The 20265-nt window shown below is 38.2% G+C and overlaps 1 protein-coding gene across 4 annotated transcripts in view; it reads left to right on the top strand.

Annotated features, from left to right (window-relative positions):
• Positions 1–20265, top strand: part of Slc41a2 (solute carrier family 41 member 2) — a 109647-nt gene that overhangs the window by 42165 nt on the left and 47217 nt on the right. For all 4 annotated transcript variants that reach the window (XM_010631322.2, XM_010631323.2, XM_010631324.2 and 1 more), the window contains exons 7-8: positions 10465–10612; positions 15581–15660. In XM_010631322.2, the coding sequence (XP_010629624.1) occupies positions 10465–10612; positions 15581–15660 (228 nt within the window). The remainder of the gene's footprint in view (positions 1–10464; positions 10613–15580; positions 15661–20265) is intronic.

The following is a 20265-nucleotide window of genomic DNA, read 5'->3' as shown; positions in this document are numbered from 1 at the left end:
AAAGTAAAATATATTTATTACCATACTTTTGAAAAATAGTAGTATTAAATATAGCTTAGGATTTTCTGTGCTTTTTCTTGTCCTTTGAAAGTTAGAGTAATTCAGGGTGAGTTAGAGCAGGTCTTTTACATTTCATCTATATTGTTAATACCCCCAAAGGGTTTTTTAAAGTGTTTTAGAGATGGATGATGCCACAGTTGATCTAACAGTTGGAGGAGCTTCTGAGCACCATTGTGTGGGGATTGCTGAAGCTCTGTGTCGTGAACACTAGGGGGCCTCATACAACCAACAGTTGCTACCCCTCATTTTTATTCTGAATATAGACTGGAAACACCTCATTTAACTTCTAAGACTCATTTGTCTTGCTGAGACGCTATCTCTTAGAAACCAAGGTTAATTCCTGAACTGAATTGAAAACACTTAGCAATTCTAGAGAGAAAAAGGGAGATTACTTGGTAGCTCCAGAGTTTGGTTATAGAGACTGTGTATTAGAACTGGAAGTTAAGAAAAGTCTTGTGGTATTAGTTAATCGTGAGAATATAACAGTTTTTTTAAGATTTTTCCTTATACATCGGTAGTACATAATGATTACATTCACTATAGAGAATTAGTATATGTCATAACACATTTCAGTTCTTTATTTCCCCATCCCTCCCCTTCCCTCTTATTTTTTCAGCCTGGAATTTATTTCTTTTTTCTTTTTTTTTTTCAGCTTTAATTGAGTTTATTGGTACATTTTAGGGATACAGCACAGTTACATTCATTGTTGGGATCTTGTACCTCTACATGACAGGTCTTGATCCTCATTTTTTCCCCTTACCTCTGCCCTCCCTTCACCCCCTCCTCCCGTCCCCATCTACAAACACTTTATTTCCATCTTTTCATTATCTCACATTTTTTTCTTTTCCCTTATTACCCTTCCCCTACCCATCCCACCTTCCCTACACCTTTAGCTCCTTTCTTCCCGTTTCTAAATGTCAGTAATCTTATTAGGATTTTATGTATTATTGCAGATTATTCACACTGGAATTCATTTCTTATAAGAACTTATAAAGTTTATTATTATATATACAGATTCAAGAGGCAATTATAAAATATATTTACCTAGCATCAGTGAACCTAAATATATAAAGTAATTGTTAACAGATCTGAAGGGAGAAATAGCCAGTAATACAGTAATGGAGGACTTCAGTATCCCACTTTCAACAATCAGTAGATCATCCAGACAGAAAATCAGTAAGGGAGCATTGAACTTCTAGGTCAACGTGGGTATAACAGACATAAGCAAAATATTCCATTCAACAACAGCCAAAACCAATTCTCAAGTGTGCATGGAACAGTCTCATCAAATTATATATTAGGGTACAAAATAAATCTTAACTAATCAGAAAGGATTGAAATCATGTCAAGTATCTTATCTGACCATGATAATATGAAACTAGAAATCAGTAACAAGAGGAAGACTGGTAAATGTATAAACCTGTGGAAATTAAACATGGGCCTGAACAACTAGTGGGTCAGACAAGAAGGGCAAAGGGGAAACTAAAAAATATTTTGAGACAAATGAGTATGGAAACATACCAAACCTATGAGGTGCAGCAAAAGCAGTTTTAAGAGGGAAATTTATAGCTATACGTTCCTATGTTAAAGAAGAAAGATCTCAAACAACCTAATATTGCTCTTAAAAAAAACTAGAAAAAGAACAAATTAAACTTGTTATTAGGAGGAAGGAAATAATGAAAAACAAATAAATAAAATAGAAAATCTGTAAATTAAATACAAAATATTTTTCTTGGGACAAAATAAACAAAATTGACAATGCCTTAGCTAGATCAAAAAGAAGTCTCAAAAGCAGAAATGAAAGTAAAAATATTTCAGTGGATAAATCAGAAATAACAGGGATCATAAGGACTATTATGAATAATTATATACCAACAAATTAGACAACCTGGAGGAAATGAATAAATTCCTAGAAACATACTCTACCCAGACTGAATTAGGAAGAACTAGAACACCTGAATGGACCAATAAAGAGATTGAAGTAGAAATTTAAAACCTCCCAACAAAGAAAATTCCAGGACTAAATGGTTTCACAGGTGAATTCTACCAGACATTCTAAGAACTAATATTAATTCTTCTTAAATTCTTCCCAAGAATGAACTAGAGGAAATACTTCTGAACTCATTTTATGAGGCCAGCTTAACCCTGATACCATCACCAAAGACACCACAAGAAAACTTTAGGCCAATAGCTCTGATGAACATAGCTGTAAAAATCCTCAATAAAATACACTGGAAACATTGTACAGCATGACAGTGGGGGATTTATCCCTGGGATGGAGGTGCTATTAACAGGTGCAAGTCAGTGTGGCACACTACATTGACAAAATGAGAGAAACACGATTGCCTGAGTGCTGGAAAGGTTTCTGACAACGTTCAACATCTTTCCCTTTGTAAATCACTACTGGGGATTGAACCCAGGGCCTTCACACTGAGCTACATCTTCAGCCCTTTTTTCATTTTGAGACAGGGTCTCAACTAAATCACAAAGTTGACCACACTGGGCTTGAACTTGCTGTTGTACTTCTGCCTCCCAGAGTGCTGGGATTGCAGGCATGTGCCACCATACCTGCCTTCAACATCTTTTCTTGACAAGATTCTTGCCAATTTAGGTATAGAGGGAAATTTTTCTTAAAATGGTAAAGGCCATTTTTAAAAGAAAAGCCTACAGCTAACATCAGAATTAGTGGGAAAAACTGAAAGCTTCTCCTTCAAGATTTTATTCAAGGTCAGCAGGCCTGCTCTTGCCACTCCTGCTCAACACAGCATCAGAAGTATTAGCAAGAACAATCAGACAAGACAGGAAAGGAAAGGCATCCAACGTGGAAGGAAAGAGTAAAGTATCCTAGGCAGGTAACGTGATCCTGTATGTTGAAAACCCTAAAGACACCAGAAAAAAAAAAAAACTTTTAGAACAATGAATATGTGAAGCTGTAGGATACAAAATCAATGCATAAAAAGTCACCTGTTTCTTTACACAAATGAAGACTCCACCAAAACTGCAATCAAGAAAAATCCCATTTCCAGTAGCATGAAAAGCCAGACATATGAGAAGGTGCTGACCATCACCTTGCAATCAGGGAAATGCAGATCTGAACCATAATGAGACCTCACCTCACACCTCTCAGGGAGGCTGTTATCCCTAAGATGAGTCAGGCATGAGGGTGGGGTGGGGACACAACCGTGTGTGCAGTTGGTGGGACTGTGAGTTGATGTTGTCATCATGAAAACTGCTTAGAAGTTCAACAAGCAATATAAATGGAACTAGCACTGTATCCACCCAGCAAATCCTTCTTTCGGACAAATACCCAAAGAGAATGACATCAGTGATGGGAGACATCTCATCTGCATTCTCATATTCACTGCAAGGTTATCACAATAGCCAAAATACAGAAATAACCTGTATGCCTATCAGTGGATGAATGGATACAGAAATTGTGATGCGTGAACACACACACACACACACACACAGAGTGGAATATTAATCTTTCAAAGGAGATCTGGGGCCAGGGATTTGGTTGAGTGGTTCTGTTGCCTGCCTTGCAAGCATAAGGTCCCAAGTTCAATCCCAGGTACCAAAAAACAAAGGAGATCCTTTTGCAGTACATGGATGAACCCAGAGAACATTGTGCTAAGTGAAAGTGGCCAGACAGAAAATTAAATGCTGCATGATCTCATTTAGATATGGAAAGTTTAAAAAGATATTTAGAGACAAAGTAAAAGGGTAGCTATGGGAAGTAGGGGTTGGGGTGAGGGAGGAAATGGGGAGATAAAGCTCAAGGGTGCCAAGTGGCATTTGTGTGTGATCTGTAACTCTAAAACTGTAATGCACAGCGTAAGGACTATAGTTTGCAATATTTCACTGCAGACGGGACGTTTGGTAAGACTCGATTTCAGGTACTCTTACCACAAAAAGGGAGAGGGAATGGCTAGGTGAGGTGCTGCATGGGAATTGGCATGACAGTGGTCGTTGTGTTGTATACCTTACATACCCGCAGTGAAGAGGAGTACACCTCACTTAGAATTTTGTGTATTCTGAAGTGACTTTGAGCAGCCCTCCTGTGTACTATTTGCTCATTTGGTATACTGTACCGCATTTCTGTTGCTCCTGTTCAAATGTGCTCATTTCTGATGTAATTGTGGAGTTCTCCCTTCCACCTCTCTGCTTTTCCTAATGGGGAGTTGAGGGGAGAGAAGGACAAAAGAATAAAACATGCAAATCCAAAACTTTGCTTACTCCCATTGCCTTTATTTTTGGTAGTCACTCTAAATAACGCTGTTGCTTAGCAGACAAGAGTTAAGATTTTAGTCTCCTGGAGAAACTGATCTCCAGCTCCTGCCTGCTTCTCCCACTGTCTTTTCGCTCCAGACAGCTCCAGCTGCTTGCTGACTTCCTGCACGTCCTGTGGATTTTCTTTTTCATGGTCACCCCTCCCTCAATCTATCCTCTCCTTCCTGTAAAGGCCAGATAAAATACTTCTCATTTTTAGTGATAAGTTTATAGTTTTTCCTAATCTTGGATGATTTTTTTCTACTCTGAATTCTACTCACACTTTGTTGACACTTCTCTTAGAACATTCTTTAGGTTTGACCAGTGGTTATAACATTTTGTATAAATACAGTACCTGGCTTTGGAGATAATAAACTTCTTAAGGTCAAAAATGTTTTTATTTTATTCATGTAATTTCTTTGTAGCATTCTATAATGCCATATATAGTAGTTTTAAATAAATAGCATTGTAGCATTTTATCCTTTTTTAAATGCTCTAATTATTGTGATTAAAAACTATTCAGAAAGTGCTATATATATATACATATGCATAGAAAATGGAAGACAGATGGCCCCCTGAATGACTTTGGTGTAGTAACTGTCCAATAATATAATAGATTGTAACAGTCAATTCCTTTTGATGAGGGCGTAGTATTGGGGAAATATTGGCAGGGTATTGCCTTAGCACAAGGTTTCTAGAGATTAGTATCAATATAGAAAAATAAAAATGGTAGCATATGGCTAGAAAAGATCTATTTCAAGTGAAGAGGAAATAGAAATGTAATGTCTAAATTATAATATGCTTTTCTGTGACTTGCAGAAAATACAAAGGTATTTATGCACTTGTACAGTAATCTTTAACATACAGTAATCTTTAAAACTCCTTTTGAAGTATTTATAACTACATAGCTATGTAGTTCTTTATGTACATGATTATTTATTGACTTGAAAGAATTATCAGCTTTTCTCTTTTTAGGCAAGATCTGAGAGGCAAACCAATTGATTTTTTGCCCCTTAAGATTACCTTTTAAGAACGTAGCCTAGTTGCAGCCGTAAGCACAATAGCAGTCACCTCAGATTACGTCAGTCTTGCAAGGCCTACAGAAGGCACTGCTGGTCATTCCTAGTGCATTGGAGACCATCACTGCCTTGATGCGTGGCTGTGGGTAGAATCCAAATGAGCCTAAATGATGTCACCATGAATGAGTGGTTTTCAGCACTGCACCACCTTGGTTAGAGTGATGTCTGGAATATCATTTCCTGAGAAATTGTGATGGTTATTAATGGGCATTTAGAAAAAAATGCAGTATACAGTGCCTATTGCTATTGTCCACACAGAAACAGCTAATACATAAAAATTGTCACTCATTATAGCTCCTATTTCTGAAGAATTTGGAGAATGATGAATGCTATTAATGAAATTATATAATAGATGAAAAATGTCACCAACAGTGTAATAAGAGGTAAAGTCATGAATTCCAAAGAAGGTGATTATGTTTGACAGGGAAGTGGAGTCAGCAGTTTGAACCACTTTAGCTACATGTTTGCCTGTAGCACACAGATGAGTGCTAATGTACATTTACTGGGCTTAAAGATCCAAAAAGTTCTACATATACCTGTATTCACATTTTGTTACAGTAACAAATCACCACAAATTTTATGGCTTAAGACAATGGAGATGTGTTTTCATAGTGTTCTGGAGGCTAGAAGCCAAATGAACCAAGAGAACTAATATCCAGGTCTTGGTGGAAGGGATTCCTTCTGGAGGCCTGGGAGGATCCATTCCACGTCTTTCTCCTGTGTGGTGGTTGTGGTGTCCCTCAGTCAGGCACATTACTCCAGTCTCTGCTTCTGTAGCCAAATCTTGTCCTGCCTCCTTCTTATACAGACACCTCTGATTACAGCTATGATTGCACTGAGGGCTCACACAAATAATCCAGGATATGAGCAACACTCATCTCGAAATCCATGGTGTAGTCCCATCTGCAAAGGCCCTTTGGTTGCATAAGGTAACATTCACAGGTTCTCAGCAGCTCTGTGGGCCATTATCCACTTACCATCACACCCACAGTAGTGAGATTTTAATACAGAATATTATTTTAGCTAGGATCTTTTAAACATGTTTCATTTAGAAGACATTATTGTATGTTTTAATATTATTAAAGCTTGTACTTGGCTTTTAATTGGCCGTTTTCCTTGCTGATTGTGCCATTAGTGGTTTTCTAAAAGTAATTTTGTGCCATCTGTAAAACAGATTGACATACAACACATTTATAGTTTGAGGGTTTAGGTTTTATCATAGTTTCCCCTTTTTTAATGTTTAACTATTATTTGGAGATAACATTATAAAATAGTTGCAAAAAGGAAAATAGTAGAAAAAAACCTTACATATCCTTTACTAACATTCACCAAATATTAACCTTACCCCATTTGCTTTATATTTTCTCTTTTTCTGCATGTGCTTCTTTGACAATGGCATTTTTAAAGAACATAGATGTTCTGGTTTAGATCTAAAATGTCCCCCAGAAGTCTTAGCTTCCCAGGTGGCAGTTGGGTCATAGGGCTGTGACCTGGGAGGCTGTGTTCCTGTCCAGCTCCTCCCATTTCTCTCTACTTGCTGGCCACCGTGGTGTGAGTAGTGTTCCTCTGCCAGCCCTTCTGCTGTGCTGTTTCTGCTTTGGAGTCAGTGATCAGGGACTGAATCCCATTGGAAATTGAGCCAAATAAACCTCTTCTCCTTTTAGTTGCAGGTGTTGGATACTTTGTCCCAGCAACAGGAAAGCTGACTGACACAACAAACCTCTCTCTTTTATTTTCCATCAAAAATTTAAAAATTTGGATATACTGTAAGCCAATACCATGCACTTTCTAAAGTGAATAATTTGTTGGTTTTGACATATTCGTAACACTGTGAAACCATCATCATGACCTAATTGCAGAGCATTTTCATCATCCCCAGAAGCAACCCTGTGCCCTTAGCAGTGCTGCTCATTCCATCCTCTCTCACTCCTGCAACCATGCATCTACTTTTTGTTGCTTTGGGTTTGCCTGTTCTGGAAAGTTCATGTAAATGAAGCTATACAATGTGGGACCTTTGGTGTCTGGTTCCTTTCATGTAGCATAATGTGTTCAAAGTTTATCTGTATTGTAGCATAGATCACTACTTAATCTTATTAAGTACTGAATAGTATCTCAGTGTATGGATTAATAATATGACTGAATAATGCTCTTTCATGTGAGTATATACTAAGTTTGTTTATCCACTTACCATTTGACAGACATCTGGTCCCTTTCCTATTTAGGCTGTTATGAATAATGAATAATGCTACTATGAACATTTGTGTACAAATTTTGAAGTTCGTGTTTGTTTCCGACTCTCTTGGGCACACATCTAGAATTCCTGGATTACGTGTTAACAGACCACTCACTATTTTTAGTTTCTCTTCTTTGGAAATACAGGGCAGTGATTGAGGGTGGGGTGGCAGGTGCTTTTTCAGTTCCAGGTGTACTCCCAGGGATGTAATGTCGAGGGTACCTTCAAAGCCTGGCATGGTCTTCCTGTCTTGACCTGAGAATGAAATCTGAGGTGAATGGAGTTGGCAGCATAGTTCTTTTCCTTTGCATTTGGTGGTTTCAGTTCTTTTAGTTTTCTGTTGTCCAGAAGAAAGATTGTTGGCAACTTAAAATTTTTTTAGGAGGTAGGAATGCTTCTTCATCAAGATGTTACTTCTCATTAGCTAATGGTTTACAAGATCTGGGAATCTATTCAACAAATACTTTCTTTCATATTTTAAAATATAATGGAAAAGTTACACTAAATGTAGCAATAGTCATATCCCTTTAAATGAAAGAAAATGTAAAAGTGATTTCTGTCAGTGTAATTGTTTTGAATGTTATGGTAAATCCAGACAGAAACATGAAAATATAATATGCTTATATATTATTTTAATAGCTATAAGTGTTTGTTTCTACCTGATGGGAAAAAGCAAAAATTTTAGTTCCTATTTCAAGCTTCTTTAATCATAGGTGGGAGATCTTTAAATATTTTAAGAATCTAGCCTCCTGTGGTACACTTATAATCCCAGCCCTTGGGAGGTTGAGGCAAGAGTATTACCATGAGTTCAAGGACAGCCTGGGCAACACAGTAAATTCAGGACCAACTACATAGCAAGACCCTGTTTTCAAAAAAACAAACAAACATCTTAAAAATCTAAAGAAATAAAAATTTAATAAAAAGAGTGGGAGCAAGACGTGAGATAATAGAAAAACACGACCTCTGACTTTAAGGCAATCAGCTACAAGGACTGTGAGATCAACTCTGTCTCTAAGTTATTATGTCCATACTAAACACAGAATATATTAGAGTTATCAGAAAGAATCCCAGGAATGTCTTGGCTGAGATCTTGATAATAAAACTTTGATCAGCTAAAATGGTATCACCAAAAATGCTTTGGGAAGATAAAACTGTTTAAATAAAAGGTATATAACTTTGAACCATAGAGACATTTAGAATTAAGTATAAAATATTTTCAAATCAAATTCATGGAATTAATAGCTTTATGCTAAAGAGGCAGCACATACTTATATACTTGAAACATAGCCCATATCTAATTCCATTTTTTTTTCTGGTACCAGGGATCGAACTCAGGTCCTTATGCTTGCAAGGCAGGCAGAATCACCACTGAGCTAAGTCCCCAGCCCTCCAATTCCATTTTTAAATTTATAATTAATTTTTCTCAAGATTGTTAAAGAGAAATTTTACTAAATTTGTATATATTATTTGAATTTTTTAAAAAAACTTGTTACCAAATTTATACACTTTATTTATTAGTTTTATAAAGATTATTTGAAGAACTTGAAAACTTGTGAGATAGTGAACTATTTAAAGTAAATAGAATGTCATAGATTTTTTTCAATAAGATCAAATATTCCAAACTCAGAGTTTGGCTGGTTGCTAGACACTGAAAGTGCAATGTAGTTAAGGGGGGACTCAGTTGTTATTTCTATAAGAATGTTGAACCTGGGCCAGGGAATTAAGCTCAGTGGTGCCACTGCCTGCCTTGAAAGCACAAGATCCCAAGTTTGATCCCTGATACCAAAAAAAGAAAAAGAATGTTGGACTTCATGCTTGTGGGCAATTATTTATGGATTAACTTGGGTTTACAAGGTCTGCTTTAAAGTTACACTGGGGCAGATAGACAGCAGACATTATTATAGGGTGAGCCCTGCTACTAAGGTGGCCTCTCTCAGGTCTGTACTGAATCCCCTCTGCCTCTGCAGGAATCAGATCTGGAGTGACTTCCTTTGTAAACTTGGGATTTTGTAGTTTATGACTCCTTGATTATGTGGAGGTTCTGTGCGTGCATAGCTTGTCATTCAGCTATCAAGTGCTGTCTCTGACAGCTTCCTTTGCTTCAGTGCTCTGCCCTGTGAATCCCTCTGCCTCATCCTTGTCTGTAGAGCTCTTCCTCCCAGAGCTGTGATCTGTCCATGTTTTTGGTGGGAATCTGGGCTATTGGAGCCTCATCCCATTTCTTCCTCTTCTCTCAGACATTGTGGTCTTGCCATGCCAGTGTGTCTGAAAACAGCTCAGACACACACACACACACACACACACACACACACACACACACACACACACACACACACACCCCCTCCCTCCAGCCATTTCTGAAAGCACATTTGAGATTTTGTTTAGAGATGGCATAAATCATGCCTATAAATAAGACAAATGACCAAGCCCAAAGTAAAAAAGAAGAGAGATTTCTCTCTCTCTCTAGGAAAGTATAACAGGAATGAAGTAACTGTGATCAAGGAAGACATCTCCTACAGGGGCGTAGCACAGTACTTTAGCATTCTGTTAAATGGTAGCTTTTTACTGTGGTTCTTATTAATTCTGTTGTTACTGTTCTCATGTGTGCCATGTAGCTATAATAAATGTTTGTTAAATTAACGTGTTTGTTTTTTAACCACATTAATTTTAAAACTTATAGTACTAATTTGAAATGTATCAAAAATATGAGAAATGTTAATATATTTGATAATATATCACCTGATAAAATTTTACTGTTGGTAATTTAGATTTGCTGCTTGGAGGAAGACAGATTGAAATGTTATTCCTTTTTCTTGATTTTAGAGACCTATTACTACATTTCTCCATTAGTTGGTGTCTTTTTCTTGGCTCTTACTCCTATTTGGATTATAATAGCAGCCAAGCACCCAGCTACAAGGACAGTTCTGCACTCAGGCTGGGAGCCTGTCATCACAGCTATGGTCATAAGCAGGTTAGTACTAGAGGCTATGTGTGTGTGTACACTTGTGTGCACATGTGTCTCTAATGTGCATGTGGAACAACTTGCCTGGTGTTTTTGGTGGGATTAACCATTTTATATAACCAATCAATAATTCTCTCAGGTAATAAGGGATCAGAGTTATAGGAGTTACTGAAATTAATGGATGTACTAAACTTTGAATTGGCCACCAGTTTCAATTTTCTCTCCAACCAAAGCCTTACCAGCCTGATAAGTAAAATTCAGATGTGTGTGTGTGTGTGTGTGTGGTGATAACCTGACAAGGACATTACTTATTTTGAATAGCAACTTGCACAAGTAAATATCAGAAAGCCTTAGAGATGTATATGCCATTTGACTAGTTGCACATCTAAGACACTGAGAAATTTAAGCATATAATTAAGGATGTATGGAAAAGATTTAATTGCAAGATTCCTCATTATATTTGAGTTTTTAATTTTAAAATGGAACAATTAAAGATCTATCGGGTGTTGATTAAATAAACTGTAATGTAGTCTGAAAGTATACAATTCATCATTAAAAATAGCAGTGCAGCATTTCTCTTGCCATGAAAAGCTGTTCAGTGTACGTTTGGTGAAGAGGGAAACTTAGAAATGAGTATGAAAGTCCTGTTAAACATGGTAAGTTGGGACACGTTTATCTTCTTCCTTGAAATCACTAAAATGATTATAAAAGAATGAAAATGCTATAAAATCATAAAGGCAGAAGGGGAGCAGAAAAGACATCTTGTGAGAGATATAAAAACTGTGGGAAAATAGGCATGGGATAGTTGCTCAGCACATGAGCAGAAGAGAAAAGGGGGAAATGAGCCAGTGTCAGAGGCTGGCTGGTCTGAACCTCAGACACCCAGACAGGCAGACCCTCTAGAGGACTGAGTTCTTCTGACAACTGAGATGAAGAAGATGGGTTGGAAGCTTCAGCGAGGAGTGATCAGACCCCTATAGCTGTTCTGCAGCCTGTGCACCTGGGCAAGCACCCTTCTGCCTTTGCAGGTTGACCTGTGGGAGGCTAGCAGACTACTTCATTGGTTCCCAGACCCTGTGAAGGCCAGGATGCAGATTAAGCACTCTATGAAAGATGTAAAGACAAACTGGAAGTCTACATGCTGGATGATGAGAGCCTTATCCCACTTCCTTTGCTATATACATGGAGCACTGGCAGGCAAATTTCTACCCCAGGCAGAAATTAGACAATTCCTCTGGGGAAACTCAGCAGCGCAAAAGCAAAGATCTTTAGAGGCTGTGCCTGCTTGGTCCTTTAGTGCAAGAGCCTCACACCCACCTAATTGTTCCTCAGTGTGACAGCACTTGGTGACCACCTCTACCTGTCTACACCAAGAGCTCCGAGTATACTTCCAGTGCTCTGGAAGGAGGGGCAGGCAGCAGAGGAGCATCAGACATTTGGGGTGGGCCTCCAGTGTGAAGATGGACAGAACAGGTACTCAAAGGAAGGGCAGAGGTGGCTGAAAAACCTCAGCAAACTAACCTACAGTTATTGTCATCAGAGAGGACCTCAGAGATAGCATCGATAATGAAAGGACAGGATATTATAATGAGAAATTGAAAAAGAAGAGCTTTGAGGAATTTAAATAAATAGCAGAACAACAAGTAGAAAAGTTGGAAGATAAAGGTGAAGAACTCTCCTGGAGTATTGAATAGAAAATAGGTGGACAGGTGGAGGCATATGACAAGCAGAAAAAAATTATCAAAGAATCAATGTAGGCAAATTCCCCAGAACTGAAGATGTGGTTTCCAGATTGAAGGGCATGCCATAAGCCACAAAAGCTTCCAGAGGAAAAACAGAGGAAGTTACCTGTGAAGGTCTAGGAATAAGAAGGACATCTAATAGCAACACCAAAATCAATTTCTACAAAGTCTGAAGGAAAATTATTTTGGACATAAAATACAGTCACAGTATTAGACAAGATTAAATAAATTTTCAGACAAGCAAGATCTCATCAAATGTATTTCCTCTGTCATTTAAATCTGATAATAAGTGTGTTCTGTCAAAGTGAGGACATAAATCAAGATAGAAGATGACAGAGTAGTAAAGAATCCCATCCCATGACTACAGGTGGCTTTTTTCTGTCATATTGATTGGACAGGGTCCTAGGATAGTTCACAGATCAGGGTCCAGCAGTGGAGAATGGAAGAAGGGGCAGGGTGACAGCCGACAGCAGCCCAGCCAGCCCTGCCACCAGGAGCACCGTGCCCGAGGGAAAGGTGACTCTGAGAAGTGAAAACAGGAATCTACTGGCTATGGGACACTTTTGCTATACTGAGAGGCATATCATTAGCCATTACACCAAACTTGAGGCTAGATTAGTAATAGATGCCTGAAAAAGGTGGAGAAGAGGCAAAGAAAAAAGTCCATTGAGGATATCAAATATACTTTGTGGCTAAGCTGTGAATATATATTCCATTGATACAAAAAAATCAACCCAAGTATTTCACCATCAATTGTGATTTAACTACACAGGCAGGGGGGCAGGAGGAAGGGCTATGTGAGGTCTAAAGTATGAAGGGAGGAGCACAAGACCAGATCCTCATCTGCCGCAGTCAACAGTCCTTGGGTAAGGTCTACATGAAAAATGAGAAACAGCAGGGTAAGCATGTCGCTTAATCACAGAATTAAATGTCAGAGGAAACAGCCAAAGAGTAGAAGAAGATTCCTGCAAGAGCAAGAATCTGGTAATAGATCAGCGACTCCTATTTTATTATAAACTTTGTGGTACTATCACTTTGTCTAGTGTTGGTTTGATTAAAAATAAGATTTAATAGAAAGAAAATGACATACATCTTGATTCAATTTTTACTTTTAAAGATACACATATTAAAAAATATCTGGGCCTGGGTTTAGAGAGATGTCAGTGAAAGCATACAAAATTGTAATTAGATGGGGTGAGTTATAGAGGTCTGGTGTACAACATGGTGTGACTGTAGTTAATAAGAACACATCACATCCTTGAAAACAGCTCAGAATAGATCTGAAATGCTTTCCCCACACACTGAGGGGCGGTACTGTGATGCAATGCCTGTCAGCTAGCTTGATTTTGCCATTCCACAATGCGTGCATGCTTCAGAGCATCATGTCGTACAGGATAAATTAGACATTTTTTGTCAATTGAAATAAAAAGTAAATAATAAAATATCTGGAAGGTCATATTATGGATATCATATATATTGGTGCCTCAGTTCACAAACAGTTTGTTCTATGATTTTGGAGAAGATGGCCACATTTGTGGGAAAGATTGCCATGATCATGTGCATCACCCAGTGCAGAGTTTGCAAACAAAACAAAATTTGCCAAATGCTTCTGTTTATAAGTGCTTGTTAGCTGAGGTCCTGCTGTATATGGATCTAAAATATATACTGTCATATATGTGCGTGTGTGTGTGTGTGTGTGTATCTATGTGTGTTATTTGTATCTCTTAATATGCCAATCTAATGAGCTCTGCTGATGTAGCTAGAATTAGTTTTTATTTTCTTCTTTTTATTTGATTTTGTAATTTTTTCTGTAATAGGTTTTACCTCACTAACAAAAATATTTTAAATGTATTTTTAATAAGTGTTCATGTATCCATAGCATGATCTATGCATTTTGGAAGGGAGATTTTATTCTTTGACTCATAAGTACTTTGTTCTTGAAATAATTAGATTACTTTTTTAAATTTGGGCTTAAAATACTAAATAATTCAAGCTGGGGGTATTGCTCAGTGCTAGAGCCTTGTCTCATACAGGAGAACCTGGCTTCAATCTCTAGCACTGCAAAAGAAACAAAAACCCTAAGTATTTCTAAGGGAGACTGTTTTGGAACTTTATAGTATACCTCCATAATAGGGACTTTAAATTGTATTTTGCTAAGTAATTAATAAACAATAATTTCCTAATGTTAACTATCAGTTAGTAATAACATTTGATCTGATACTTTGACAGTCCCATTCTTTGATAGCATGTAGTTCATTTTGCTGTCATGCAGGTCACATTTTCCTGGAGGATTTATGCAACAGTATCCTGTGGAATATTGAAACTGGCCATGTTTTATAACTCAGACCAACAGAATGAAGTTAGTCAGTTAATAATTGTTTGGAAAACTTAAGAAAAGTCTTCAAGTTCCACTGACACAGTGAGAGTGCATGGCTTACCACTGTATTATATTGAAAATAGCTGCATGTTATTTTTAGACTTTTCCATATTAGCTCTATGGTCGGATGACCTGGATCTCCCCACATAGCCCAGGTTACCTCGGCCTCCTAAGCACTTTTAGGCATATGTCACCATACCAGATGCAGTTATTATTTTAATTTACCAATGATAAGACACATCCTAAATATGGGATGAAAAAAAATCATCCCTTTGCTAGGTGTTGTGGGTCATGACTGTCATCCCGTACTGCATAACAATTTTCAAGGCCAGCCTGGACAATACAGTAAGACTCTGTCCCGGAAGACAAACAGCAACCCCAACACCAAAGTCTGTTTAATGCCTTAGTTACTTCAAATATGAAAAGATATTCTTTTATAATTATTTTTTAAATTAGAAGATTAATAGATTAAGTACCTAAAAAATTAATAAGCAGGCTCTAAACTGATCAGACTATAGTTATCATTAATTTCCAGTCAATCTCACTACCTAGAAATAAACATGGTTAATAATTTTGCATGGTCCTTTCAGACATTCAAATGTATTTAAAGCATATACTCTTTCTTTTCCCAAGTAGTATAGCTCAGAGTCCTGACCTCTGGGACTATAATTTAAGTCATGTTTAGTTTCCAGCTTTGATTTTAACTGACATTGATTTTTACTTTGAATATTTTTCTTTTTACTCCACTTAAAAATATGTGAACATTTTATTTTACAAAGTAGGGGTATATATACGTATGTACAGAACAACTTGAAGTACTCTCCCCTTCCATAAATTATGTAACTTTATTTTTTTCAGCATCGGGGGCCTTATTCTGGACACAACTGTATCTGATCCAAACTTGGTTGGGATTGTTGTTTACACGCCAGTCATTAATGGTAAGAATTAGATATGTGTCTTTGTTTACTCTTCGGTACCAGTAGTCTTAGGGCTCATTTTTAAGAAGTCTGTCTTCCCATGCCATCCATTTCTCTCTCCAGCCCTGTTTTTCTAGACCGAATAGAAATTACATTCCCTGGTCTCTGTCTATAGCACGTGTTTATGGAAAGGGTGGTTTCATAATCTTATCATTAGATATTACTTTGACAGTCAGATATTAATAAGTTTTAAGACTACTATGGAAAAATGTTATTTCAGATCTGAAATGTCCTTTGCCTTGGACTTACTTGCTATCACCTATTGTTTTGTTGTTGCTTTTGCCAGTTGCCATGGATAAATTAGACTCATTAGGGATAGCCATTGCTTGAATCAACTCATTTTATTAAAAGCTGTTATTCTGCTGATCCCTTCCAAATCTGCCTTATATATTTTGTTATCTATAAAATGGGAATTATAATACTTAGGTTCACAGGAATTTTTGTATGAATTACATTTAATGAGATGATTTTAATTTAGTCCTACTGTAGGTTTGCCACGACTAGCCTAGATCAGTATAATTGAAGAAGTAATTTTACCTGGGTTAAAAAACCTGTCACAGCATATCCTTAACATTTAATATAAATTACTTCTGTATATTTACTTAAAAGAAATTTTTATATAAAGGTAAGTTCCGCAGAAATCTAATTTCATATCTGAAATTTCTACTGACCTTTTAAATTTTTGTCTGCTTTAAGAATGCCCAAGAACACATTTCCCTTATAGGCCCCTCTCAGTGGTCCTGAGCCAGCATTTCCCCGTCACCCATCCTTAAACCCATGGAACCATCTGACTCCTCCTGGCTCTTCTCCTCTTTGACTAGAAATTGACCAGACCTATGTTAACATGACTCACTTGTTCATCCATTCCTGTGACCAGCATGGCTTGCCACTGTAGTCTAGAGTCTCACCTCAGCCATCCAGACAAGTAATAAAGCTCCCTGACTCAGCCCCTCGTCAGTGCAAATTTAATGTCACTGAAAGACCAGTCTTCCTTAAACATTGTTTTTGTGATGTCAGGCATAAGACAAACAGTGGTTTCTCCTACATATCAAGTTGGAATTTCTCTGTCTAGCTTTCAAAACCCTCTACTCTGCTGTTGGACCTGAAGTTTTGCATTCATTCTGAATAGTCTTGTACTGTCCCTACAGAGACTGATTTTCACTGCCTGGCAAGACTACCACTTCCCCTCTACTTGTTCAAATTCTCTTCAGTGAGAGTTAGTTGATAAAGTGATCAGCATAAGTATCAGCCAATAATGGTTGTTACAGTGGTATCAACATTTCAGTGAGAAATTTACCTTAGGTTTCAACCAGCCCTTTGGGTAAGGGCTCTTCCACCTTATGTAATGACAGTTCCAGAACTCCATGAAGTGCTATCTTTGGAAGTCTGTGCATTGCATGGTAGTAAAATCCTTTTCAAATCTCAGTAAGTAACCTCTCAGCTGAGCACTGCAGTTAATCCATCTTTTATTAAATTCCATTCAAATACATTCTCTCCATCTGTGTTCCTCACATAAGGTGGAACCATTTTCTTTTTGAGACAGGATCTATGTATAATGGGCTGACCTTGAACTTGCTATGTAGCCCAGGCTGCCCTCAAAGTTGAAGTGATCCTCCTGCCTCAGCCTCCCATGTGCTGGGATTACAGGAGTGTACCACCACGTCTGGCTAAGATGGAACTTTTGAGACCTGGATTTCATTTTCACTGTAGTAGAGGTGTACTGTTTAAAGGACCCCTGTTTATCATCAACATCTTCATCATTTGTTCTCATTTAATAGATACATAACATGGCATATAACATGCAGTTCTTTTATGTGACATATAATGTACAGTTTTTATGCAAATTATGTAGAATTTAATCCTCACAATAAGATACTAGTTTAAAAAATATAGTAATTTAATTTGTTCATGGGTTCATATGCAGGTAAATGGTGAATTGAGATTTAAACCCAGATCGGCTTAATTCAAAACATGAAGTTTTTACCTTATAATATACAGTTACTGATTTATGTTTTATTAGATATATGACTACATATATCATTTAAAGTAAAGCACAGCTGTGATGATACTGTGATTAGGATATCTTTTAACACTTACTAACATCTCTCAGAAGTATTAGCATTCTCTGAATAGATTTCTCTCGTTTTGTGAGTTGTCAGTAACTTGCACAGTGACTTCTGTGGTCAGTTAGTAATTGATAAACATTAGGTTAGACAGATTTCTTGACCCCTGGACTTCCTAAAGCCTTTGTCCTTCCAACATGTTCTGTGAGTCTCTCCTGGGACTTCTGCTAGCCTAAGCTTTACTCAGACTCCACTCTTGGTAGGGTTTATGTCATATATTCTTATCATAGTTTACTCTCAAATAATAATAATAATATAATACATATTATTTTTACACATAGAATTAAGAGGTTTATGTGAGTTGGACTACCACTTTTTCTTCCATGTTCTTTTTCTCATGCATTTTACTTTGCTATGTACCCTATATTTACATTGTTATTATTTGTGTTTGAAATAGTTAATTTTGGGGTTTTTTTGTTGTTTTGTTTTTTTGGTTTTTTGATACAGGGTCTCACTATGTAGTGAGACTGACCTGGAACTCACTGTGTAGCCCAGGCTGGTTTCGAACTCACAGGGATCCTCCTGCCTCAGCCTCCCGAGTGCTGGGATTACAGCCGTGCGCGTGAGCCACCACACCCAGCTAAACAGTTACTTTTTAAAGGAGATTAAACATGAGAAAATGGTGTCTTCTGTATTTTCCCATGTACATTGGCATTCCCAGCACTCTTCTTTCTTTGTGTGGATCCATATTCCCATCTAGTATTACGTGTTTTTCCTCTTGTTGAAGAAGTTCCCTCACTAAGTCTTGAAGACAAACTTGCAGAGCAAACAGGGGCTCCAGGCATGGTCCCTCCCGGCGTGCTTGATTGCTGCTTGGTGCTTATTTTCAGCTTTCAGCCTGCCACATCAGGGCTTACACTTCTGTCTGAGACTGATGGAGCCTCTTGCAGTCTACACACTGCTCCATGGGACCTGGCTGTGTCAGCTGTGGTGCCGTTTCCCGTGCCTTCCATGTCTTCCCCTCTCTGTCTTCTCCCTGCGGCCCTCAGTGTGCTCAGGTCTTTCATCCTAAGTCATCTTTCCCAAGTGTTCTGCCTTCTCGGGCTTCTCTTGCCTCTTCTACTCTTTATGGCAGATTTTTCCGGTGTAGTCTGTACTTTTTCACTTCATTACATTCCTTCCCTCTTAGTCCACACCGCTTCACTGAGCTGCTCAGTGACCTCCTGATGACTTCATTCAGTTATGTGTTCCCAGACTTCAGTTCAGCTGCTGGACAGAGTTTGATATGCCTCTCCCACTTGCCCAGGTCTCATCCCGTTCTCTGGAAGCTCTCTCCTTTTCCTTTACTGGTTTCTGCTTTCTACTTGCCTTAGGTGTTCATGTTGTTCAGGACTGTCACCTTGATCATGGATTTTCAGTCTCCACCTTTTTTAGTAGTGACACTGTCTAGTCCAGAGATTCCCCAGGTGCAGCCCCCAGACCAGCAATGTTGCCTAGGATCTTGCTGCAAATACAAGTTCTCAGGCCTGAGTCAGAAGCCCTGAGGTGGGACCCATTGATTCCTTTTTTATTTTTTGTCTTTGTCATGTGGCTTTAACCCTTTTACTCTAGGCTTAACATATACATGTTAGTTTCCAGCTCCAAATTTGAAATGGGATGTTTTCACACAGAGAACCTAAAGCTCCTAAGAGAACTCAGTGTTTCCTCCCTCAAACCCACTCTTTCCCATGATTCCTAGGTCAGTTAGTGATTTTATTATCCATGTAGGACCCCTAGGAAGACTAACTAGAGTCACATGCTACCTCTCCTTTATACTCTATTGTTACCAGCTCTTCTGTGTGTGTGTGTGTGTGTGTGTGTGCGTGTGTGTGTGCGTGTGTATGTGGGGGGTGGTACTGGGGATTCAGCCCAGGGGTTCTCTGTCCCTAGCTATATCCTCAGCCCTTTTTATTTTTTAAGAGGAGGCCTTGCTAAGTTGGCCAGACTGACCTCAAAGTTGTGATCCTCCGGCCTCAGGCTCCCAGGGTGCTGGGATTAGAGACATGTGCCACTGCACCCCATTTACTGGCTCTTGAAATAACTGCTGCATTAGTCTCAAATGCTTTGTCTCTCCTTCCTATGCTTTTGTTCATTGTCTTTCCTGGATAGATCTCCATGAATGGCCTCCTGGCCCCTTCTGCCATCCTGTTTAACCTGTCGTGCTCATTTGCTGTTAAGAGCTACCTTCCTAACAGAACTAATGTTGTGCCCTGCTTAGAGATGCTTAACACTAGGCATGGTGGCACATGTTTGGAATCCCAGCTACTTGAGAGGCTGAGGTAGAAGAATTTCAGGTTTTAGGCCAGCTTAGGCAGTTGAGCAAGACTATGCTTTAAAATAAGAAGGGCTGAGGATGCAGCTCAGTGGTCAAACATTTGCCTACTAGCATGTACAAGGCCAGACCGAGTTCAATCCCCAGTATCATGAGCAAAAAAAAAAAAAAAAAAAAAAAAAAAAAAAAAAA

The sequence above is a fragment of the Fukomys damarensis genome, unplaced genomic scaffold (assembly GCF_012274545.1).
Source record: "Fukomys damarensis isolate Sample0158 unplaced genomic scaffold, DMR_v1.0_HiC HiC_scaffold_15, whole genome shotgun sequence".
Lineage (NCBI taxonomy): Eukaryota > Metazoa > Chordata > Mammalia > Rodentia > Bathyergidae > Fukomys > Fukomys damarensis.
The sequence above is the reverse complement of the archived record's forward strand: the minus strand, read 5'-3'. Positions and strand labels throughout refer to the sequence as shown.